At 43.4% G+C, this 26,068-nt stretch overlaps 1 protein-coding gene across 5 annotated transcripts in view; it reads left to right on the top strand.

Annotated features, from left to right (window-relative positions):
- Positions 1–25,636, top strand: part of LOC138756947 (rab11 family-interacting protein 1-like) — a 111,939-nt gene extending 86,303 nt beyond the window's left edge. For all 5 annotated transcript variants that reach the window (XM_069923416.1, XM_069923415.1, XM_069923414.1 and 2 more), the window contains 2 exons: positions 14,284–14,464; positions 23,293–25,636. In XM_069923416.1, coding sequence (XP_069779517.1) covers positions 14,284–14,464; positions 23,293–23,514 — 403 coding nt within the window. In that variant the 3' untranslated portion in view covers positions 23,515–25,636. The remainder of the gene's footprint in view (positions 1–14,283; positions 14,465–23,292) is intronic.
- Positions 25,637–26,068: the final 432 nt, after the last annotated feature.

Below are 26,068 nucleotides of genomic sequence, written 5' to 3'. Positions count from 1 at the left end.
GGATGTGAACTTCAGTAAGGTCTTTGACAAAGTCCCACATGGCAGGTTAGTTCAGAAGGTTCAGACACGAGGTATCCATGGAGAGGTTGTAAACTGTATTCAAAAGTGGCTGAATGGGAGAAGACAGCGAGTGGCAGTGGATGATGCTTCTCAGACTGGAGGCCTATTGGTGGGCCTCAGGGATTGGTGCTGGGACCATTGTTGTTTGTTGTCTATATCAATGATCTGGATGATAATGTGGGAAATTGGATCAGAAAGTTTGCCGATGACACTAAGATTGGAGGTGTGGTGGACAGCGAGGAAGGCTTTCAAAGCTTGCAGAGGGATCTGGACCAACTGGAAAATGGGCCAGAAAATGGCAGATTGAACTTAATGCAGACAAGTGTGAGGTGTTGCATTTTTCAAGGACAAACCAAGAAAGGACGTACACAGTAAATGGTCGGACATTGTGGAATGTGGAGGAACAAAGAGATCTGGGAATATAGATTCCCTGAAACTAGTCTCACGGGTGGGCAGGGCTGTAAAGAGAGCTTTTGGCATCTTGGCTTTCATAAATCAAAGTAATGAGTTCAGGAGTTGGGATGTTATGGCAAGTTGTATAAGACATTGGTGAGACCAAATTTGGAATATTGAGTGCAGTTCTGGTCACCAAACTACAGGAAGGATATCAATAAGACAAAGATTGCAGAGAAGATTTACTAGGATGTGCTGGGTCTTCACAAGTTGTGTTACAGGGAAAGATTAAACAGGTTAGGAGAATGTAAAAGAATGAGGGGAGATTTGATGGAGGTTTACAAAATTATGAGGGGTATAGACAGAGTAAATACAGGTAAGCTAATTCCACTTAGACTAAGAGAGATAAATACAAAAGGACATGGCTTTAGGTTGAAAGGGGAAAGGTTTATGGGAACATTAGGGGGAACTCAGAGAATAGTGGAAGTGTGGAATGAGCTGCCATCTGACTTGAATGCAGCCTGAATCTTAAGTTTTAAGATTAAATGGGAGAGATACAAGGATGGGAGAGTCTGGAGGGTTATGTACTGGGTGCACGTCAGTGGGACTGGTGGAATAATGTTTTGGTACAGATTACAAGGGCCAAATGGCCAGTTTTCTATGCCAAAGTGTTCTATGGTTCTATTAAAAGAAACTATTCTTGAACCTCGAGGTGCCAGATTTCAGGCTGATGTACCTTCTGCCTGAAGGCAACAATGACCAGAAAACATAGCCAGGGTGATGGGGGTCCTTTATGAAGTTGGCTGCCTTCTTGAGGCAGCGCCTCACAAAGATGTTTTCAATGGCCAGGAGGTCCGAAGCCTGTGTTGGAAACTTCCTGAAGCCTTGTGTGTTCTTTACCTTGCTTCACTCTGTGCCGTACACAACACCAGCCGAGAGCTGGAGGGCTTTCTGACATCTTCTCTGGGGCTTGTATTTTCCCAGTAAACATGTCTGGTGAGTTGACAGCTTACTAGACCACATTGGAAGAAAAATTAGGCTTGATCCCTCCAGAGAAAATCAATATGGTCTTGGGAAATTCCCTTCAGATCGGACCTTCACAGATCTTGGTTTAATTTGGATTTGTAATGAGCATCCTGGCCTGTGCTCTCACTCCTCCCCCACCCAAGGTGAGACGTCACTGTGCTCTTAATGAGGAACGAGGTAAGTGCATGGGGGAGAAGTTTCTTGCTGATGGTATGGATGACACAGACCAATTAGGCTGTGAATAGGTGGCTTGTGTGCTTTAAAAATGCATGTAGTTGCAGTGGAGAAACACAGGAGACTGCATACCCTGGAATGTGAAACTGAACACAATCTTCTGGAGGGACCCCGAGTCGATCAGTGGGCCGAGTTCCTCCAGCTGATATTGTTTGGTGTCTGATATTTAATTTCGAGGTGAATATTTCGCTCTTGTCTTTGTGTAATTTTTTGATCATCTCATTTAAATGTGTCTTTTGCGATTCTGAAGCCTGTTCAGCTTACAAGTGTTCAGAATGAGTTATGTTCCAAGTGACGGTAAATGGAATTGGTGTGGGCAGGTGCTCATGGAGGGTGTGGAGGTACGAGATCGAGGGCCTGGTTCTAGGCTGCAAGACTCCACAATTTCAGACGTTACTAACGTGCCGTCAGCCCAACCAAGTCGACGGTTGACCTGGGTAATGTTCAGGTTTATCTGGATATACACAACCAGATGAAACAGCATTTCTCTGGACCACGGTGCACAGCACATAACCACATGCATATCAAAATATATATATGTATGTATCTATGTGTATGTCCACACATTTTTATACACGTTTGTATATGTATATATGTGTGTATATGTACATACACAGTGCCTTCCATAATGTTTGGGACAAAGTTTTTCCTTTATTTCCCCGTGCTCCATAGATTTAAATTTGTAATCAAACAATTCACATGTGATTAAAGTGCCACATTCCTGATTTTATTCAAGGTTGTTTGTATACATTATGGTTTGACCATGTAGAAATTACAGCAATTTTTAAACTGTTCCCCCATTTCAAGGGACCATAATGTTTGGAACATTGGGTTTCACAGGTGTTTGCGAGTCCTCAGGTATGTTTAATTGCTTCATTGGTACAGGCATAAGAGAGCTAGGCTTGCTTCCAAGCTTTTGATCACCTTTGGAGTCTGTTATTGCCATTTTTCAACACGAGGACCAGAGTTGTGTCAATGAAGGTCAAAGGAGCCATTATGAGGCTGAAAAACATGAATAAAACAGTGAGAGACGTCGCCCAAAACTTTGGATGAGCAAAATCAACAGTTTGGGACATGGTTAAAAAGAAAGAGCATATTGATGTGCTCAGTAATTGCAAAGGGACTGGTATTCCAAGGAAAACCTCCACTGCTGAGGACAGATGAATTCTTATCATAATGAAGAAAAATCCCCAAACACAGATCAGAAGTACTCTTCAGGAGGCAGATTTCCTGCTACCAACCTTCTAGGAAGACTTTGACACTGCATCATGAATTATCTGGTTAGTCGGTAACCCGGCATTTTACAGGAGTCCCTCCTCCAGCGGTGACAATGCAAGAGCAGGTTGTGCTTTCACACCGCCAGGAGTCGATCAGTGAGTTAACTCGGTCGGGCTCTGGCATTTTCCCCCACCAAGCGACGAACGGACCCACCAAATTAGCTGGTTAACCCACATGGAATCGGTGAGCTGAAAGGGTCTATGACTTCTGTCCGTAGAAGACTTCATGAACAGAAATACAGTGACTTCCCTACAAGAAGCAAATCAGTAGTTAGCCACAGAAAGGATGGCTAGATTACGGTTCGGCAAGAATCATTTAAAAGAGCCTACAAAATTCTGGAAAAAGGTCTTGCGGACAGATGAGACCAAGATTAATCTGTATCAGAGTGATGGCAAGAGCATGATGGAGGTGTAAAGGAACTGCCCAGGATCCAAAGCACACCACCTTTGCCATGGTTTGCATCTTGCAGTGTAGCCTCTGTATTTCTGTGAAGACTGTGAAGTCTTCTGTGGACAGTAGTCTTTGACACATCCACACCTGCCTCCTGAAGAGTGTTTCTGATCTGTCGGACAGGCGTTTCGGGATTTTCCTTCGTTATGGTGAAAATTCGTCTGTCAGCAGTGGAGATCTTCCTAAGAATACCAGTCCCTTTGTGATTACTGAGCTCACCAGTATGCCTTTCTCTTAATGATGTTCCCGACTGTTGAGTTTGGTAATCCTAAGGTTTGGGCAACTGTTTTGTTCTTGTTTTTCAGCCTCATTGCGGATCCTTTTGACTTTTATTAGTGGAGCCTCAGGGATCGGTGCTGGAACCATTAGTTGTTTGTCATTTATATCAATGATCTGGAGGATAATTTGGTAAATTGGATCAGCAAATTTGAGACGTTGTGGACAGTGAGGAAGGTTTTCAAAGCTGCAGAGGGATCTGGACCAGCTGGAAAAATGGGCTGAAAGATGGCCGATGGAATTTAATGCAGACAAGGGGGAGGTGTTGCATTTTGGAAGGACAAACCAAGAAAGGATGTACACGGTGAATGGTCGGGCACGGAAGGGTGCGGTAGAACAGAGGAATCTGGGAATACAGATATGTACAGTACAAATCCGATTATCCAAAATGGTCAGGACTGGGCTTATTTCAGATAAACAGTTTTTTGGAGAACAGGTCATTTTTTTAAAAATAGCCCAGTGGCAACAACAAATATTGGAACAGTGTTTAAACAACAACAAACAACAAGGGAAGGCTTCTTCAGCATTAAAATAATTCTCACCAAAAAAAAATGCTGGCCACCGCTGATCACCTAAACAAACCCATCGAGGCCCTGCTCGAGCCCGGGAGCCTGAAGTCCACTGCTGCCCAAAATCTGGAATGTACACTTTAATAACATGTGAATTGTTTGATTACAAAAAAACTCTGGAGCACAGGGGCTCCATAAAGGAAAAAAAGTATCTAGGCCCAATATGGAGGGGGGGGGGGTGTGTGTGTCCATGTGGATGTACATATTCGTGTGTGTGTGTGTGTGTGTGTGTGTGTGTGTGTGTGCGAAAACACTGATTTTGGAGAGCAGCAGGAATCATTAAGGACCCCCACCACCCAGCACATGCTCGGTTCTCGCTGCTGCCGTCAGGAAAGAGGTGTCGGTGCCACAAGACTCGCCCCACCAGGTTCAGGAACAGCTGCTCCCCCTCCACCATCAGACGCCTCAACGTCAAACTCAATCAGGGCCTCGTTTTCAGGCTCTTACTTTGCACATTATTTATCATAGAATATTTTAGAAGATGTAGTTTGCTTGCATTTATTTCTTGGTTACATTTTTCTTTTATGTCTATGTATCTTTTCTTGAGTACAGTTTGTTTTCCACTACCAATAAGTAGAAATTCTGCCTGGCCCACAGGAAAAAGAATCTCAGGGTTGGATGTGGTGTCGTGTATGTGCCCTGACAATAAATCTGAACTTCGATGTGCGTGTGTGTGCATAGATATTCAGGCTCTCAGCTGAATTATACACTCGCAACCTGGAATAGGTCAAGAATTAGCCCCTCTCCCCCCCCCCCCCACCCAATTGATGGTGTGATGAACTAGGTATGTCAATTAAAATGTCACAAAGGTTTAAGTTTGTGTTAGGTGAAGCTATAGCAATCTCCTATTTTAGCTGTCAGTAGTGCTCAGAATCAGAATTTATTGTCATGGACATGTCGCAAGATGATCAGGCCTACTTGATTCTGGTAGAAGCTGGGTGTTCTTCTGGGAAGACAGAGCAGAGATGCGAAGGTCTCCAAGTGTCAGTCGTGACCTCTGAGGAGTGCCTGGTGGCTTTGTTTGTCTTTAGCAGCTTTGAAAGGCTACTTTCTCTTGGAGTCCTTGACGTTTTACATTGTCCACAGCAGCCCTTTTTTAGTCTTAAATTTAAATGTAGACATACAGCATGGTAACAGGCCCTTCTAGCCCACGAGTCGGTGCCGCCAAAATACCCCCATTAATCTACCACCCTTGTATGTTTTGGAGGGTGGGTGGAAACCGGAGCACCCAGAGAAAACCCACAAAGACACGGGGAGAATGTACAAACTCCTTACAGACAGCGCGGGATTTGAAACCGGATCGCTGGCTCTATAACACCGTTGCTCTAACCACTACACTTATCATGTCACCCGAAGTAAGAATTGGTTTCTCCTGGTTTCGCCATCCTGAAGTCCACAATCACTTCCTTAATTTTGCTAATGTTGAGTACAAGCATGTCGTTGTGACCCCACTCCACCAGCTGATCTATCTTACCCCTGTATTTTATTTGTTTTATGTAGCCGATAGAAGTATGGAAGACAGCAAAACCTGACTGCTTCTCAGGGAAGGGGACCTATAAAATTTGAGCTTAGTCCTAGGATGGGCATAGACAAAAAATGGTTGGAAATGGCTGATCTATAGCAGTTTGAAAGAAAAACAGAACTCTGGGATGTAAATTTTAACAAGATCATAAGATTGTGGAGCAGAAATAGGCCATTCAGCAAGTCTGCCCTGCCATTCAATCATGAGCTGATCCATATTCCCACTTAGCCCCACTGCCTGGGCTTTTCATAATCTTTGATGCCCCGGCTAATCAAGAATCTATTGACAGTCTTAGTCACTTAACTTCAGGAAAGATATCAATAAGATTGAGAGTGCAGAGAGGATTTACTAGGAAGTTGCCTGGACTTCAGGAATGGAGTTACAAGGAACGGTTAAGTAGGACTTTATTCCCTGGAGCATAGAAGAATGAGGGGAGATTTGATAGAGGTATTTAAATTTCGGATGAACATAGGCTTTTTTCCTAGGTGAGATAACAATCATAGAAAAATTGGTGCAGGAGACGGCCATTTGGCCCTTCAAGCTTACACCACCATTCAATATGATCATGGCTGATCAGTACCCGGTTCCTGCCTTCTCCCCATACCCCCTGATCCCCTTAGCCACAAGGGCCAATTCTAACCTACTCTTAAATATTGACAAGGAACCATCCTCAGCTACTTCCTGTAGCAAAGAATTCCACAGATCCACCACCCTCTGAGAGAAGACATTTTTCCTCATCTCAGTCCTAAAAAGCATCCCCCTTATCCTTAAACTGTGACCCCTGGTTCTGGTTTTTCCCAGCATTGGAAACAACCTACCTGCATCTAGTCTGTCTAAACCCTTAAGAATTTTATATGTTTCTATAAGATCCCCCCTCAATCTTCTAAATTCCAGAGAATACAAGCCTAGTCTGTCCAACCTTTCTTCATATGCGAGTCCCTCCATCTCCGGTATCAGTCTAGTGAACCTTCTCTGCACCCCCTCCATGGCAAGGATGTCCTTCCTCAGATAAGGCGACCAAAACTGCGCGCAGTACTCCAGGTGTGGACTCACTGAGGCCCTGTAGAGCTGTAGCAGGATCTCCCTACTCCTGTACTCAAATCCTCTCGCTATGAACGCCAATATACCTTTCGCCCTCCTCACCGCCTGCTGCACCTGCAAGCCCACTTTCAACGACTGATGCACAGCAACACCCAAGTCTCGCTGCATCTCCCCTTTTCCTAAACGGATACCATTTAAATAATAGTCCTCTTTCCTGGTGAAAGGGGAAACTTCACACAGAGAGTGGAGGGAGTGGAACGAGCTGCCAGCTAAGGAGGTGAATGCGGGCTCATTTTTAATATTGAAGAAGAATTTGGACAGATACATGGATGGGAGAGGTATGGAGGGATATGGACTGGGTGCAGGTCAGTGGGACGAGGCAGAAAAATAGTTTGGTACAGACTAGAAGGACTTGTTTCTGTGCTGTATCAATCTTTGATTTAAATACACCCAATGATCTGGCCTCCACAACTGCCTGTGGCAACAAAATTCCACAGATTCACCACCCTCTGGCTGAAGAAATTTCTCCATCTCTTAGCAGACACCCTTCAATCGTGAAGTTGTGTCCCCTTGTCCTGAAGTCTCCCGCCCTAGGAAACATCCTTTCTCCATCTACTCTGTCCACACCTTTCAACATTCAAAATGTTTCAATGAGATCCCCCGTCTTTCTAAATTCCAAGTGCTCTCATGTGCTCTTGAGTTTATTGTCATATACATTACAGTGTAAATAAGTATCATCAGATCCTTGGGGTTTTCAGGCTCATTAATTTCTCTAGCGGTTCATTACAAATATTCTTTTACTCTTTCATCATTACTGGTCCTTTGACTATCCCTTATTTCTGGGAAATTTTTCACATCTTTTCAGTAAAGACATCTGTCAAAATCTTCTTTATCAACAGCAAAACATAATCAAAGGTGATAGAAAAAGGATTTATTTACGGAAGTTATTATTATTCAGTTCCCTGATTCCTATTACAAACCGTGCTATCTCTGGTAAAAATTGCTTGTGTTAATCTTTAACACAGTTTCTTTCTTTCTTTCTTTCTTTTTCAATCTTTTTATTATTATTATAATTTATAAACACATACAGTTCAAAGAGATATTAAAAAAATACATAGTAAGTAATGAATTAATACAGAGATATTAAACAATAATATTATAGAATAAAAATATATCATAAAAAAAATTTTGATCAGTTTAGGGTGTGAACTATCTCTAAAAAAAAGATATAATTAATAACAATATATGAAAAAAGAGAAAAAAAACCCCAAAAAAGAAGAAAAAACAAATCTGAATTTAAAAAAAACTTTTAAAAAAAACCTACAGATATAGCTAAACCACGCCGATCACTCCGATCTCATCTTACAACCCAATTATCATACATAATCATAGAAAGAATACAGAGCCAGGTCAACTCACCACAAATGAAAATATTGAATAAATGGTCGCCAGGTTAACTCAAACTTAGAAGTGGGTTCATAGACAGAGTTTCTAATTTTCTCTAAATTTAAACATAGTATAGTTTGGGTAAACCATTGGAAAACAGTGGGAGGATTTACCTCTTTCCAATTTAATAGTATAGATCTTCTAGCCATTAGTGTAAGAAAAGCAATCATACGATCCGCAGGAAGAGATAAATAAGTCAAATCTATCATAGGTAATCCAAAAATTGCAGTAATGGGATGTGGTTGTAAATCAATATTCAAAACAGTAGATATAATGGAAAAAATTTCCTTCCAATAATTCTGTAAAGAGGGACAGGACCAAAACATATGTGTAAGGGAAGCTATTTCCAATTGACATTTATCACATATAGGATCGATATGAGAATAAAAGCGATGGAGTTTATTCTTGGATTTAATACATTGGATTATTCTTGGATAACTCTTTCATGTCATTTGAACAATTATCCATGAAATATGATTTACCTCGATCTCATTTCTTTCGATATTTGCAGATTAGGAGTTTCTTAGTTTCGACTTTACCCTCTTTTCCCAATCGGGAGACTACGACTGTTTTAGAGGATATACTACATTCAAAATTCCCTCCAAAAGGTGTGATATCTAAATTATATAATATAATTACAAAAATAAATTCTGGGACTTTTGAAAAGTTTAAAAATGATTGGGAAAGAGAACTCAACCTTCATATTTCTAATGAAAATTGGAATAAAATTCTGCGACTGGTAAACTCTTCTCTATGTGCAAAACATTCACTAATACAGTTTAAAGTTGTTCATAGAGCTCATATGTCTAAAGATAAACACAGTTTCTTTACCTTTTCATCGTCAATTTCTCCGTCATCCTTCTCTGCATTTTTAGATTCCCAATCCTCAGGCCCATTGATTTTCCTGGATGTAGATACACTCTATTTTTAGAATATTAAGGGTTGAACCACTTTTCATGTTGAGCAGCTAGCATAGCGGTTAGTGCCAGTGACCCGGGTTCGTATCCAGAGCTGTCTGTGAGGAATTTGTATGTCCTCTCTGTGCCTGCATGTGCTTCCTCCAGCTGCTTCGGTTTCCTTCCACCTTTCAAAATGTAATTGGGTAGCACAGGGTTAAAAGGCGGAATCGGTTTCTATTATTGCTGTGAAGAAAATTTTAAAATTAATTTAATTGTTAAATTTAGAAATACAACCCGGTTACAGGCCATTTCGGCTCACGAGTCCGTGCTGCCCAATTTAAAACCAAATGACCTACACCCCTGGTGCCCCTGGAAACCATGCAGAAATGGGGAGAACATCCACACTCCTAACAGCATGGGATTCAAACCCACGGTCCCGATCGGTGGCGCTGCTAAGGCATTGGCACTAACCGCTACGCCAACCAAGCCAGCCCAATTCATTATCTCTCTCATGCTCTTGATGTGAAACTTCTGGGCAGGAACACAAAAGTTCAGCTTTATTGTCAGAGTACATACATAAGCTCACATAGAACCCTGAGATCCTTTTTCCTGTGGGCCAGGAAGAATTTCTACTTATTGGTTGTGCAAAAAAAAAATAATGTGAGAAGAAAAGATATGTATAATAAATTGTGCAACACAGAAAATAAATATTCCATAATGAATAATGTGCAATGTTTTGAAATGAGTCCCTGATTGAGTTTGTCGTTGAGGGGTCTGATGGTGGAGGGGTAGCAGCTGTTCCTGAACCTGGTGGTGCGAGTCTTGTGGCACCTGCGCCTCTTTCCTGATGTCAGCAGTGAGAACAGAGCGTGTGGATCCTTGATGATTGTTGCTGCTCTCCAGTGGTAGCATTCCAGATAGATTTTCTCATCTGTGGGGAATGTTTTGCCTGTGATGCATTTGGGCTGTGTCACCTACTCTCAAGGCTTTCTGCTCAGAGGTAACCTACTGCAGTAGATTATCTTGTTGTATTAAAACTTAAGGCCTTTGGGTAAAGAGATTAAAACATTGACGTGGTTGGGAACATGTGTGAGGTGTTATCTCAAGAAGGTAGACGTCATCATAACAGTCCCTACCCCAGCACCCCTCCTCGTCCTCTGGGTCACAACCTCCTCACTGATACCTTTTGGAAAAAGGTACAGAAGCTTGAAGATAAGCACCCTTAGTTTCAAGAGCAGGTTTTTTTCTCCAATACTTACCAGGTTCTCGATCCATAAGTCGAAGTAGATTTGTCACAAAAACTCTAAACATTGAGAAGTGTTGTTCTGCAGAGAGACTAACATTCATCCAGCTGTATAAAGAGCACAATTTAATGAGTACAGGGTTGCAATGAAAAGGAAAATCAATTAGTACCAAGGAAGGGGAGCATGAGAGCACTGTGGTGAGGTTCATTCAGGAGCTTGATGGCTGCAGGGAAGAAACTAATTTTAAGCCTGTCGGTGCTCGGTTTCACACTCTTGAGCCCTTCTCCCCGATGGGAGGAGGAGAGTGTGTCTGGAGTGTGACAAGTCCTTCAGTGAGTTGGCTGCTTTTCCTAAGCAGTGGAAGGTGCAGATGGAGTCCGTGGAGGGGAAGGAGGTTTGTGTGATGTTCCAAGCTCCATTCACTGCCTTTGCAGGTTCTGCCAACCTGGAGCAGAGCAGCTCCTGTCCTACACTCTGATGCACCCAGCAAGGTTGCTCTCAGTGAGGGACCCATAGATGTTATTGAGGGACAGGGGAAACATTTCGAATTTCTTCAGTCTTCCGTTTTCTTGACCTTGGTCAGGACACTGGAGATGTTTTCTCCTAAGAAATTGGAGCTATCAACTCTTTTGTCTTCAGCCCATCAATGTGGGCAGGGGTGTGGACTCCACACCTTCTCCTGATGCTAATAATCATCTGCTTCATCTTATTGACCTTGAGAGGGATGTTGTTAACTTGGCACCTTGTCATGTTTTTCAATCTCTTTCATATATTTTGTCAACTACAATAGACTTTCAGTCTCTTTCCTACAAGAGCTCCAAAGATTAATTTTAAAAAAACTTAGATATACAGCACAGTAACAGGCCATTCTGACCCACGAGTACACCCAATTAACCTACAACCCTGGTATGTTTTGAAAGGAAATCCCAAGCGGAGGAGGGAGAACATATGGTGCAGAATTCGAACCCCGTTTCAGTAGCTGGCAGTGTAAAGGCGTTGCGTTATCCACTATGCCAACCGTGGTGCCCCTAACCTGTGGTGAAAACACAAACATACTGGAGGAACTCAGCAGGTCTCGCAGCATCTGTAGGAAGCAGAGATGATGTTTTGGGCCTGAGCCCTTCTTCAAGGAAAGAAATGGCAGTGTTGCTGTTGGTGTGGAGCTGGGGAGTGGAGACATAATGGAGACATAGTCCTCGGCAGGGACCTACCACCTAGTTCTACTGATGACGGATCCATACAGGCTATGAACAGCCTGTTGAAGGAGCCGACGGTGTTTCCTTTAAAATCTTGCGACCATAGGGTCTGGGCCCAAGATGGCAGTGCCTGTGTTCAGCAATGGCATTGAGGGGTTGCAGACTCCGGGGCAGCATCAGACTGGCACAGGATACCAGTAATGGGGATTAGACCCCCTGTTGAGAAGGGGAAGCAGAGGAGATGACGTTTGGCCCACGGTGGCAGACCAGTGAGGGGCTATGAGGCTAAAGGACACACATGGGTGGCGAGCTGTTGGCAACTTGATCGAGGAACCCACACAGATTTCAGGCTACTGGCAATGTCATCAAGGACTCCCATGAGGCCGTGGGCTGCTGGAGACTGGCTCGTGAGAACCAAGTTTCGGAACCAGGATTCAAGAGGATGCCAAAGGAAAGGAGGGCTCCAAAAGGGCCCTGAAGGGTTCCTCATCATGTCGGAGGATTGGATCTGGCCTCAAGTTGCCAAGGGTTTGAACTGAACTGAAGTTTTGAAGAAGAGGATGAAGGAGTGGCACCTCGATGAAGGGCTCAAGCCTGAAATGTTGGTTATGAATCTGCTATAGACAGGTCACTGTTTGACCAGTTGAGTTTCTCCAGCATTGGGTTTTCACTTCAGTCATGATGTCGGCAGACTTTCATGTTTTACTAATATTTGTTAGGATTTTTCTTTACTCTTTTTATATTTATTATATTTTTTTTCTTTGTGGCTATTTAATTTTACTTTATCTGTGTTGATGTCCTTGACTTAACTAGGAAGCAGCAGCAGGTAAGGCTCATTGCATCTGCACATTGTGCTTACTGACTGGGCAAGAATGGGTGGCACGGTTGGTGTAGCAGTTAGTGCGCTGCTGTAACATCGTCAGCATACGAGACAGGGGTTCGAATTCCGCACTGACTGTAAGGAGTTTGTACATTCTCCCCGTGTCTGTGTGGGTCTTCTCCAGGGGCTCTGGTTTCCTCTCACCGTTCACAACGTTCTGGGGTTGTAGGTTACTTGGGTGTCCATTGGGTTCCACGGGTTCGTGGACCGAATTGGCCTGTTACCATGCTGTATGTCTAAATTTAAATTTAAGAAACTAATTTGTTCAGGATGTTGCAAAATATCTCGGTGCCCTTAAGGAAGCTGATATTGTTGGGAAGGTGGGATCAAGGCCTGTTTTGGGGGTGTCTTGGGTAAACATACCTCTCACTTTGTTCATTTTAGATTGGTCACAGTGTTTGAGCTACCAAAAGAAAATAGACACACACACCGAGAGCAGTTCAGATTATACAAATGTTTATTACAAATTCAAAAGCTGATTTCACACTACAATATGCAAGCCCTTCCCAACTATACTTATCAACGCTTGGACTGGTCCCAACTGCCAAAGCGAGGCAATGACTGCACACTTGTAGTAGGTTGTCAGGGCGCCGGTAGCAGCTTCTCCACTTTCCCTGACCGGGACGTTGGCTGGACTCTAGAAGTTCTTCTTCTTGCTGAGAGATATTGCCACCTCTCGGAGAGTCTCTCACTTCAGCAGCGGGCCCATGGCTTATATTACCCAAAAACTGCTTACCCAAGCACCTATTCCCAGCACAGCAAAAAAGATAAGCGAGCAAGCTAGCACGCTAGGCTTCTATCGAATAACATAATTTTCAGCTTATCACTTTGAATACAATGGTTTATTTTGCATCAAGGCTAGGCCTCTGACAGTCTGTGACCAAAACAAGCAGGAAGATTAAATGTTCTTGGTACACAGATGTCCTTTCTTCAGATAACAGCATCTCTGGCCCCTCGGTGGAACTTAGCTTATGTCTGCTGGTTCTAAAACACAAGCAGGTTCTCAGCCTTGCAGAAGCAAAGACTGCAAAAGTAAAAAACAACACAGTTAGAATCTTCCATTACAGAGGGATGATTGGAAATTTAATTTTAATTTAGGGTTACAGCACGGTCGCAGACCTTTCCAGTCCATGAGCCCATGTCACCCAAATACACCCAATTAACCAACAAACCCATTCGTTTTTAGAGGGTGGGAAGAATGAGGGGGTACCTAAGAGAAACATCTTGAATGTTGAAAGGTGTGGACAGAGGAGTTTCCCATGGTAGGGGAGTCTCGGACAAGAGGGCACAACTTCGGAATTAAAGGGTGCCCATTTAAAACAGAGATATGGAGGAATTATTTTAGTCAGAGAGCGGTGAACCTTTTGAATTTGCTACCGGGGCAGCTGTGGATGCCAGGTTGTTGGGTGTAATTAAAGCAGAGATTGATAGGTACCTGAATGGTCAAGGTATAAAGATTATGGGAAGAAGACAGGGGAGTTGGTCTGAGTGGTAGAATGGATCGGCACATGACGGAATGGCAGAGTGGCCTCATTGGGCTGAATGGCCTACTTCTGCTCCTATATTGATGGAAACCAGAGTACCTCAGGGAAAACCTCGCAGGGTCCCGGGGAGAACATACAAACTTTTTATAGAGAGTGCTGGATTTGAGCCCAGGTCACTGTAATAAGTATCGTGGTCACCGCTGTGCCCACCACGTTTTGAACAAAGTTTTCCATCTGGAGTGTAGCAGCATATTATGAGTGATTATTTCTCTGCTCTCCCACCAGCCCACTCCCTGAGAAGCCAATCACTGCCACGGCCCAGGAGGTTGCAGAGAAGAAATCTAGCCGGTCCTGCCTCAGCAGTACACTGAGCAGTGGGTTGGAGAAGCTGAAGAATGTGACCACCGGAAGTATCAGCCCCATTAAGGTGTCTGGGCATGGACGAGAGGCGCAGGAAGCAGTGAAGGTAAGTTGGACTACATGGGGTTCGAGCTTCTTGCAGGAGTGTTGACTGAGGAAAGCCTTTGTGCTAAACAGCTGTGTGATGCACTGTGGGTTCCTGCAGTCACCATTAGCTACAACCATTTAAACCTGGGCCTTAAAGAAGAATCTTTGCAGTCAAGTGCCATGTACAAGTGTGCTGGAGAAACTCAGCAGGTCACACAGTATCCATAGGAAGGTTAACTAAGGTTTCAGGCCAGAGGTTAACTAAGGTTTCAGGCCAGAGGTTAACTAAGGTTTCAGGCCAGAGCCCTTTGTCAGGAGTAAGGAAAAGCAGAATCAGAATTTATTGTTATGAAATTTGATTTACAGGCCTCATCACCATGGCAACGTTGATTTAAACCACCTCACAAAATAAAATTAAATAGTGCAAAAAAAATCAAAGGAAGGCAGTGTTTTTGGTTCATTGTTCATTCAGGAATTTGATGACAGTGGGGAAGAAGCCATCCTTGTGCTGTTTTCAGGCTCCTGTACCTTTTTCCTGACAGTAGCAGAGTGAAGAGGTTGGTGGGGGTCTTTGAGGATAGACGCTGCTTTCTTATGACACCGCCTCACGTAGACGTCCTCCGTGGAGTGAAGTCTGCTGCCTGTTGCTGGCTGAGTTAACAACCCTCTGAAGTTTATTCTTGTCCTGAGAATTGGTGCCTCCATACCAGGCAGTGATGGGACGCGCCAGAATGCTCTCCACGGTCCACCTGTAGAAGGTGTACGAGAGTCTTCGGTGACGAACCAAATCTCCTCAGACATCTCACAAAGCATAGTGGCTGGGAAGCCGCCTTCATGATTGCATTGACTTGGAAGCTCCAGGTCAGACCCTCAGAAATGTTGACACCCAGGAATCTGATGTATGAATAAAAAGGTTGGGGGAGTGGGAGGGAGGGAAGGAGCACGAGCGAAGAAGAGCTAATTGGGGGATACAAGTGGGACGGTAGATGAGGAAGAGGGCAGAGGGTGAAAAAGGATAGCTCTCTGAGAGAAGGAAGGGGGTGGGGAGCTGAAGTAAGGGTGACAGGCAAAAGAGAGACGAGGGGAATGGCTTTAACGGAAATTGGAGGTTGATGTTGATGGCATCTGGTTAGAGAGTGCCAAGATGGAATATATGTTTGTGGTGATAGTGCGCTACAATTTTGTTCCACCAAATGCTTTGTGGAATTGGTTTGGCAGTGCATGAGTGAAATACGAAAGTCTGCAGACGCTGTGGTAGTAAGAACACAGAAATGCTGGAAGAATAATAAGTTATTCCTCGAAGAAGGGTTCAGGCCTAATCCCTTCACAATAGATAACATTTCCTTTAGAGAATGGGAGAGAAAAAGGATTAAAAGAATAGAAAATTGTTTTTTGGGAAATAATTTATTATCATTTGAACAAATGAAGTACAAATATGGAATAACTCACGGTACAATGTTTGCATACCACCAAATGAAAACCACTTAAAGGATTCATTGGGAAGCAGACTGAGGTTACCAGAAGGAAGCAGCTTTGAATATGTGATTACAGACACAGTGATAATAAAAAGATTTATAACGAACATTACATCAAACTGCAAGAGAAGGAAAATTATGAAATAAGCTATAAGCCCAAACAAAAATGGGAAAAAGATTTAAACATAAAGTTAAAAAAATGAAAGTTGGGAAAAGTTATGTTCTGGAACTATGAGAAATATAATAAATACGAGGTTATGCATGATACAATATAATTGGTTACACAGGCTATACACCACACCCCAAAAGTTAATAAATGGGATCCAACAGTATCAGACAGATGTTTTCGCTGTAAGAAGGAAACAGGAACAACAATACATGCAATTTGGGCATGTGAGAAAGTGGAAAAGTTTTGGGAAGATCTAAATCAGGTATTAAATAAAATCACGAAAAGCAACATCCCAAAAAATCCAGAGATCTTTCTTCGAAGTAATATAAGAAGTAAAGAATTTGGACTCGATTTGGATGAAGCACAAAAAAGATTGATTATGATAGCCTTAGCTGTAGCAAAAAAATGTATAATGTCAACCTGGAAATCAGAAGAGAGCCTGAGAATACAGCAATGGTACATGGAAATGAATAAATGTATTCCATTGGAAAAAATAACATATAATTGAAAAAATAAAGTCACATTATTCGAACAAATTTGGGAACTGTACATGGAATACGACAGAGAGGGCTCGCCTCAGACCTCCACCCCCTAAAAGACAGAATGAGAAGACGACGAAATGAACTGACCCAGTGGGTAAAAGTAGATGACACAATTTTCTTGTTTATTTTCATTGTGTGATGATATTGTTTAATGGGTTTAATGTATTGTATATGTTGAACGTTTAGAGGGTAGGGAGGGGGGTAGGAAGGAGGGAGGAGGGAAAAAGGGGAGAAAATGACACTGTGTATATTAAAGAGGGAAATGTTTGTGTCTATTTTGATTGATATGTGAAAAAAATTTTTAAAAATTAAAAAAGAAGGGTTCAGGCCCCAGACAATGGTAATATATCTTTACCTTCAATGGATACTCCAAGACCAGCTGAGTTCCTCCAGCATTTTGGTGTGTTTTTATGCCAGTACATGGACAAACCTGTTGGGGTGGCCAAGGAGTGAGGATTTAAAATGGATGGCCACTAGGAGGTCCTTGCTGTTTCTTATGCCTGATGAAGGGCTCGGGCAACCCTTCACTTGTGCAATGGTGCATGACTTGTTGAATTTCTGTACTGGGCCAAATGGGCCTTGCGTCTCACGTGTGAAATTTAAGTAGAAATGTACAAGCATGTTTACCTCTTTCCCAGATCTCAGTGGTTTGAGATTTGCAGTCAGAGAAATTTATCTTGGCAAATCAATTGTGTGGCATTTAAAAAAATAATTAAATGATACAACATGCTATAAGGCCCTTCCAGTCTGTGACTGGTGGTGTGGCTCAGGGATCGGTGCTGGGACCATTGTTGTTTGTCATCTATATCAGTGATCTGGATGATAATGTAGTTAATTGGATCCGCAAGTTTACAGATGACCCTAAGATTGGAGATGATGTGGACAGTGAGAAAGATTTTCAAAGCTTGCAGAGGGATCTGGACCAGCTGGAAAAATGGGTTGTAAAATGACAGATGGAATTTAATGCAGACAAGGGTGAGGTGTTGCATTTTGGAAGGCAAACCAAGATAGGACATACATGATAAATGATAGGACACTGAGGAGTGCGGTAGAACAGAAATATCTGGGAGTACAGATACATAATTCCTTGAAAGTGGTGTCACAGGGGGACAGGGTTGTAAAGAGATCTTTTGGCATCTTGGCCTTCATAAATCAAAGAATTGAGGATAGGAGTTGGGATGTTATGGTAAAGTTGTATAAGACAGTGGTGAGGCCAAATTTGGAGTATTGTCTGTAGTTTTGGTCACCAAACTACAAGAAAAATCAGAATCATGATTTATTGTCATGAACAAGTCATAAAATTCGATGTTTTTGCAGCAACGTCGTAGCGTAAACATTCATATTATAACCATCTTACAACATTACTATTCATTTTTTTTAAGTGCACGAGAAGTAAGGCCGTGTCTTTGATTCATTGATCATTCAGGAATCTGATGGCAGAGGGAAAGAAGCCATCCTTGTGCCGCTGAGTGCTCATCTTTAGGCTCCTTGTACATTTTTCCTGATGGTAACAGAGTGAAGAGGACATGGCCTGGGGGTGGTGGGGGTCTTTGAGGATAGAGGCTGCTTTTTTAAGACACCGCCTCCTGTAGATGCCCTCGATGGAGTGAAGTCTGGTGCCTGTGATGTCGCAGGCTGAGTTAACAACCCTCTGGAGTTTATTCTTGTTCTGATGGTTGGCGTCTCCATACCAGGCAGTGATGCAACCAGCCAGAATGCTCTCTAGGGTACACATGTAGAAGTTTTTGAGAGTCTTCAGTAACATACCGAATCTCCTCAGACACCTCACAAAGTATAGCCTCTGGTGAGCCTTCCTTGTGATTCCATCAACGTGGAGGCTCCAGGACTGATCCTCAGTGATGTTGACACTCAGGAATTTGACGTCTTTGACCCTCATGGGTGTATAACATGTAGAGCAGTGGGCTAAGCACGCATCTTTGGAGTGCGCCAATGTTGATGATCAGTGAGGAGCAGACGTTGCTTCCAAATAGTACTGACTGTGGTCTTCCAATGAGCAAGTCAAGGATCCATTTGCAGAGGTGGGTACAAAAGTCTCGAGTTTGAGGCTTCTCGACCAGCGCTGAGGGATGCCCAAGCTGTAGTCAATAGAGAGCAGCAGTATGTATGATTTGCTGTTTTCGAGGTGATCCAGAGCTGAGTGAAGAGCCAGCGATGTTGCATCGGCTGTGGAGCGATTGTGACGAGAGGCTAATTGCAGTGGGTCCAGATCTTTACTTAGGTACGTGTTAATTCTGGCCATGACCAGCCTCTCAAAATATTTCAGTCCAAGAGCTGTCAAATGCTCCTCATATGATAACCCTTTCATTCCCAGATCATCCTCTCCATCCTTTCTTAAATGAGGAGCCCAAATTATTTACATTTCTCCATGTGAGGTCTCACCAGTGTCCTCTAAAGCCTCAACATCACATCCCTGATCTTATATTCTATTCCTCTTGAAATGAGTGCATCTGAAGGTTTTGTCAGTATCAGAATCAGAATTTATTGTCGTGAATGTCACGAAATTTGTTGTTTTGTGGCAGAATTGCAGATGCGAAAATTACAAATAAATAGATTGGTGCAAAAGCAGGGAAAGTGAGGTCATATCTGTGGTTCATGGTCCATTCAGAAATCTGAGGGTGGAGGAGAAAAAACTGTTTCTGTGCCGCTGGGTGTTTGTCTTCAGGCTCCTTGCTGCTGGTATCAGTGTAAAGAGGGGATGACCTGGCTGGTGAGGGTCCTTGATGATAGAAGCTGCTTTCTTGAGACACTGCCTCTTATAATTGTCCTCAGTGGAGTGAAGAGAGATGTTCATGATGGTGCTGGCCGAGTTCACAACTCTCTCTAGTGTTTTCCTGTCCTGTACATTGGTACATTCAGACCAGACAGTGTTGGAACTGGTCAGAATTCTCACCTTGGTGCACCTGTGGAAATTTGCAGAGTCTTCAGTGAGATCTCAAACTCCTCACTCAGTATAGCTGCAGACAGGCCTTCTTCATGATTGCATCGGCACGGGGGCCCCAGGATAGATCTTCAGACACGTTGACACCCAGTTCTTAACTCTTTCCACTGCTGACCCCTCAATGAAGACTACTTTGTGTTCTCTTGGTTTCCCCTTCCTGAAGTCCACAATCAATTCTTATGCTTTGCTGATGTTGAGTGCAAGGCAGTTGTTGTGACATCATTCAACCAGCTGATCTATTCTCAGTTCTTTGGCATAATGAGTTAGAAACATTATGCCCACATCTCATCAATGTTTCATGTAGCATACACTTGGGATGACACACAATGGCCAATTAACTTACCTTGGCAGAATGTGAGGTGCGGTTCCTCTCATTCCTATTCCACCTGGGCTGTCTGCAGCTTTTCAGTATGAACAAAGAATGTTCTAATTCACGGAATGTCCTCTCTGTTCCATACCACTTCTGCCCTTTCCTCTGACCTCCCTCCCCTTTTTTTGTCCCGTTTCCTACCTAGCCCCCCCTTAACTGTTCTCATCCTCCTCTTCTTTGATTCCTTCCAACCTCATCTCATTGGATACTCTTATTTCCCCCCCCCCCCCTTCCCCTCTGGTTCCATCTGTTCCCTCTCTTTATCCCACCAAAATTGTCTTATCAGATCCTAGCACTGGCAGCCTTTGTCGCTGACCACTCACCACGCCACCCGCGTCTCATTTTTCTCCATCTGACCTCTTTATGTTTCTCTGTGGCACCTGCCAATCCACTGCTGCTGTCCAACAAGCTTCATCTCTCCCTAGTTCACCAATCCCTCTCCCACACCTCACACTCTGTCCATTTAACACTGGCTTCATAGAACACTACAGTATAGAAAAAGACCCTTCCAATCTTAGAGTCTTTGCCCAGCTATTTTTATGCCTGGTCCCACTGACCATCAGTCAGACCATATCCCCCTATAACCCCCATCCATGTACCAGTCCAAATTTTTGAATGTCGTGTTTTTTAAAAAAAATTCACAGCACAGTAGAAGCCAATTCCGGCCATTTAAACCCATGCCGCCTAATTACACCCAATTAACCCACAATCCCCGTACGTTTTGGAGGGTGGAAAGAAACTGAAGCACCTGGAGGAAACCCTTGCAGGTCACGGGGAGAAGGTACAAAGTCCTTACAGACAGCACCGGATTTGAACGCTGGTCGCTGGTGCTGTTACAGTGTTCACTTCGCCACACTAACCATGCCACCCAAAATCAAGTCTGCATTCTTCACTCCTGCTGGCTCATTCCACATTCCCACCACTCTCTATGTGAAGAAGTTCCCCCTTATGTTCACCCTGAACCTTTCCCCTTTCACCCTTAACCCACATCCTCTGGTTTTTATCTCCCTTCTCCACATTCCCAGTCTTGCCTGAAACAACGACTATTCTTTTCTCCAGCCCCCACCTCCCCCCCCCACCCCGATGCTGCTCGACCTGCTGAGTTCCTCCATCAGTTTGTTAATGGTTAAGGAGGTGTGGTGTTCCTTGCACCATTTTGTGTGGTTTCGATCCGCTTCTGATGAATACACTCTATTTTCAGTGCCTTCCTGAATGGTGCTTTGCCACTTAGTGCAGCTAAGGACCAGGCATTCCCAAGGGGCAGTGAAGATGTTGTCACGAGATTTTCCATCTCTTCTCTGTGGTGCAACTCATCATTATTGCTGTTGAGTCCGACGACTGTTGTATCATCTGCAAACTTGATTACTCTATTGGAGGAGGATCTGGCGATGCAGTTGTAGGTCAGTAGCATGAACTAGATCGGGCTGAGCACACAGCCCAACTGCTGACCCCTCCCCTTCTCCTTAGCACTGCCAATCTTCTCTCTCCTTCCTCAATCCTGCAGCAGGGTTTCGACCCTAAACATCGATGGTCCAGTTCCCTCCATGACTTTGTGTCCTTTTCCAGTTTTTAATTTGCTTCAGATTCCACCATCTGCCATCTCTTGTGCCATCTGAGACAATCACTATTTATCAAGCAAGGGATTACCAGGTGGACTGAGGAAAAGATGCAAAGATATTCTGAAAGTCTCTGCAAAGGGACAACATCCTCACTGCCCCCATGGGATTGCCTGGTCCTTAGCTGCACTAAGTGGCAAAGCACCATTCAGGAAGGCACTGAAAATAGAATCAGAAGCAGATCGAAACCACACAAAATGGTGCAAGGAACACAACACCTCCTTAATTATTAATAAACTGATGGAGGAACTCAGCAGGTCGAGCAGCATTGGGGTGGGGGGGGGGGAGGTGGGGGCTGGAGAAAAGAACAGTCGCTGTTTCAGTCAAGACTGAGAATGTGGAGAAGTGAGATAAAAACCAGAGGATGTGGGTTAAGGGTGAAAGGGGAAAAGTTTAAAGGGAACATTATGGGGAATTTGATAGAGGTACTCAAAATTATGAGGTATTTCGACAGAATAGAGGTAGGTCGGCCTTTTCCACTGAGGGTAGGTGAGAGAAAAACCAGAGGACATGGGGACACACATCTCCTCACTTGTCAGGAAGGCATAACCAGCAACTGCACTTCCTGAGAAGATTGAGGCGGGCAAACCTACGGGCCACCATCCTGTCAACCTTTTAACAGTAGCTCTATCGAGAGCATCCTGGCTGGCTGCATTACAGTGTGGTACAGTTGCTGTAGAGAAATGGATTGGTAATTAATCTTTAGGACCATAAGAGAAACAGAGAAGATCACTGAGGTCTCTTGGAATCATTGTCTGAAGAGGACTCACAAAATCATGGAGGACCACCACCATCCCGCACACCGTATATTTCAGCTACTCCCGAGGGGAAGAGATACAGAAGCATCGGAGCCAAAATCACTAGGCTGAGGAACAGCTTCTTCCCACGGGCAGTCAGAACACTGAACAACTGAAATGAACTGCTCATACAAACCCTCCAAGACTCTACCATTTATTATACAATATTTATTTTTATATACATACTGCATAAGTATCACGTGTCTGGCTGTGTGCTGTTTTGTCAGGTTGTACTTGTACAGTTGGATCAGGAAGGGGTGAAGGATGACGGACAGATGGAGGAGCAGGAAGGATGGAGTTTAGGAGACAGACGCAGAGGAGTGATGGGGGGAAGCAGACGAGGGGAGGGGTGTGCCCTGCTGCCTACGACAGCAGATCGAATACAATTAGGCCTACGTTGCTGCAGGTGTTGGTTCTTGTTTGCCGTCCTTGCGATTGCAGTTGGAGGATTTTGCAGAATGTCATTCAGCCTCCAGAGAGCAGTGGAACTGGGATGTGGAAAGTGGCATAGATAGGGCGGACAGCAAACACCTTTTTCCCAGGGCAAGAGGAGCAAACACACCAGAGGACATTTGGAGTTAACATGACACCACGACTGAAGTAAAAACACAAGGCTGGAGAAACTCAGCTGGTCAAACAGTGTACTTTAGGTAGCAAAGATAAAGATACAGAACCAATGTTTTGGTCTTGAGCCCTTCATCAAGGTATAAGAAATTGTCAGCAGGCCTCTGAATAAATCAAGTGTGGTTTCTCCAATTTACTATTGGTCTTGGAGGCAATGGACAGACATGTGAGTGGGGTGCAGAATTGAAGTGGTTGGCCAGATCCCTGTCACTGATGCAGACAGAGCAAAGGTGTCCAGCAAAGCAATTTCCCAGTCTCTGGTGTGATCTTCTTTACATCTTTCTTCTCATTGCAGGAATCCAAGATGCCAGACCCAGCCACGCACTACTACCACCTCACACACGACGAACTCATCAAAAAAATTCTGCAGCAGGAGTTGGAGTTGCAGAAGAAGGAAGAACACGTGCGAGATCTGGAGGAGTATATCGACCTCTTGCTGGTGCAGATCATGGAGCAAAATCCGAGCATCCTCCAGTCGGTGAGCGAGAAGATGAAGAGCAAGACGGCTACCGATTAAATCACCATCGTGCCTGACCCAGTCTATGGGCTTCTCCTTACATCCTTGCACTTGTAAATGTTGGAATGACAGCAGGTACAAAAAACGATCACATTCTTGCTGTGAAATGACCATCCATGTGCAGCAGGAGAGGTGATTGTGAAGAAGGTGGGAAAGAGGAACTGAACTTGGTGGCGTTTTGGTTTGGGACATTGTGCTGTCACAATTCCTGCAGGAGGCAAACCTTGCTTGGATGCCTATGAATATAGAGCTTTGGCAAAGAACAACTCGTTCATGGGGGCAAGGAATATAATTCAACACGGAAATTTAGCAAATCTTTTTGTTGGCCATGGCCACTGTAAGAGTGCAGTGGGGAATGAAGAGAATAAATTAGAAATAGTTGCTGTTGGTGTGGTAAGAAATCTTCCCTTGGTGCCTGCAAAAAAAAATCCCATGTTAAACTACATTCAAGCTGTGATAAGCCAGTCTCTGTGCCTTCACATGCATGCAAATCGTCTGAGATAGCATAATGTGTTGAAATGTTTTGGTATCATTTGTATTTGTCTTCCAGCCAACCTCAAGGGGTATTTGGAAGATTGATTCCAGTGTCCCTAAACAAAGCCTATCTTTTGTTTCTCTTTCCTCTGCATGTTTTGACTGGACACCTCTTGCAACTGTCTCAGAATGAGAACCATTCTCTATGCAATTAAAGTATTATTAATGACACCTGATTGCGTACATTGATAAAGCTGGTAGAGTGCGTGCTCCCAGAAAAGTCGCTGCAGCTAATGCTTTGCCTATCTCACCGAGCACTGTTGAAAGGAACTGTGTCCTGGTGATTGCACTTTCCTTTTGCTGCCTCTCGGATGCACAAGAGTTTGTGAAAGTCACCCAATCTGTTCACAGCCTGGTCTTTTTGGAGTGACCATCCGTCGAGAGGATAAACTTGCTCCTGCCGAACATCTACACGAGAGCATTTTCTAGCAAGGTCCAAATTAACAGCGGAAAAATGCATGCTTTTGGTCGCCTCCCTCCCGCCACTGTGTGGTGTCCTTGGGAGAGATCTGCCAGCTGAGAGCTTCTGGTCTACTTTGGCAGGGCAGGGTGAAATCATGGAAGAACACCAATATACATTTGTGTTTAATTTCTTTTGAAATGATTACATTTGTGGAGTAATTGGAGAACAGTCCTTCCCTTTGCAGTAGGACATGTGCAGTGGTTCCTTATTGGCAACTCTCACATGCACGCAGTTAAAGATGGAAAAAGAACCCCAGAATAAGTTGATACTGTGAAAAAGATCTTCTCTGGCGCTTTTTTCCATTTCTAATCCAAGTCAAGTCATGTGAACTATGTTCATGAGTAGAAGATGGTACTGAGTCTCTCAGGAAAGCACTACAGCTGTGATTATTTTTGTAAGGGGGTTGGGGGAAGAACTCGTTTCAGTCTCTCAGCTGGACAGCATCTATAAAGATTAGTTAAAACACAGATTCCTGAGGATTTTCTTTTTGCCTTGTATTTTCCATAATCCTATCCTGGGTTTTAAGTATTTGAAAAATGTTCTCAAAGCAAATCCACCATGATGAATTTAAACCAGAATTAATTAAAATTAACTCAAAGAAAAGGTTAAAGGTTCTACCTGTTGAACGCCATCATGAGACTTGTTCTCAGTGTGAATCTTGGGTTGTATTGTGTTAAGACACCGCAAGAGTCAATATGTCATTGTAAGCAATTAAATTAACCTCTTGTGTAGCAGGAGAAATACATATTTTTGTGATGGATTTGATTTATTGATGAAAAGTAGATCCATATTTATTGCATGGGTATGCTTTGATGTGGAAATATTTGGAATTGTTTTTTTCTCTCCACTCCGTTGGTCGCTTCTCTCCAAGAACAAAATCCATCTCATAAACTCTTACCAAACCTTACTGTTTGCAGCTCACATGGGGGATCGGATGCAACATGCTTTGCCCAACTATCAATGGAGAATCCAGTCGGAAGTATTTCTCCAAATGCCTTTGCTATGTAACTGGTGTAATATACTGTATATAATATGTATGAAAAAACTGCTTCCTGAGAGCTTTCCAAATTGCTACCTGTTAATAAAATTATATCATGAAGTAATAAAATTAGCTTTTTTTCCCAAGATGTACGTGTAGCCGTATTAATAAAGATTTCCTATTAATAAAGATTTCCTTAAGAAATGAACACTTCTTGTGAACTGAAATACAAATGCAGCCTTGCATTGAGAATGGAAATATCTATCTTGTTGAATTAAATTTATTTTCCATCGTCAGACATCAGCAGGAAAAATTAACCCCACTTTTTTGAATATTTAGCTTTTAAAAGTTCATCCATGGGACATGAGTATCTTGGTTGGTGTCCTGTTTTTTTCTGTGGTAATGATAGATTAAGGTTGATGTCACTATTCCTTCCTTTTACCCCGGGCAACAAATACATAGAACACTACAGTCCAGTACAGGCCCATGAGCCGTCAATGTTGTGCCAACCCATATATTCCAAAGTACTAAACCCTCCCTACCCCATAACCCTCTATTTTTCTTTCATCCATGTATCT

Source organism: Narcine bancroftii, chromosome 3 (assembly GCF_036971445.1).
Source record: "Narcine bancroftii isolate sNarBan1 chromosome 3, sNarBan1.hap1, whole genome shotgun sequence".
Classification (NCBI taxonomy): domain Eukaryota; kingdom Metazoa; phylum Chordata; class Chondrichthyes; order Torpediniformes; family Narcinidae; genus Narcine; species Narcine bancroftii.
Note: the sequence above shows the minus strand (reverse complement) of the source record. Positions and strands in the feature narration are given on the sequence as shown.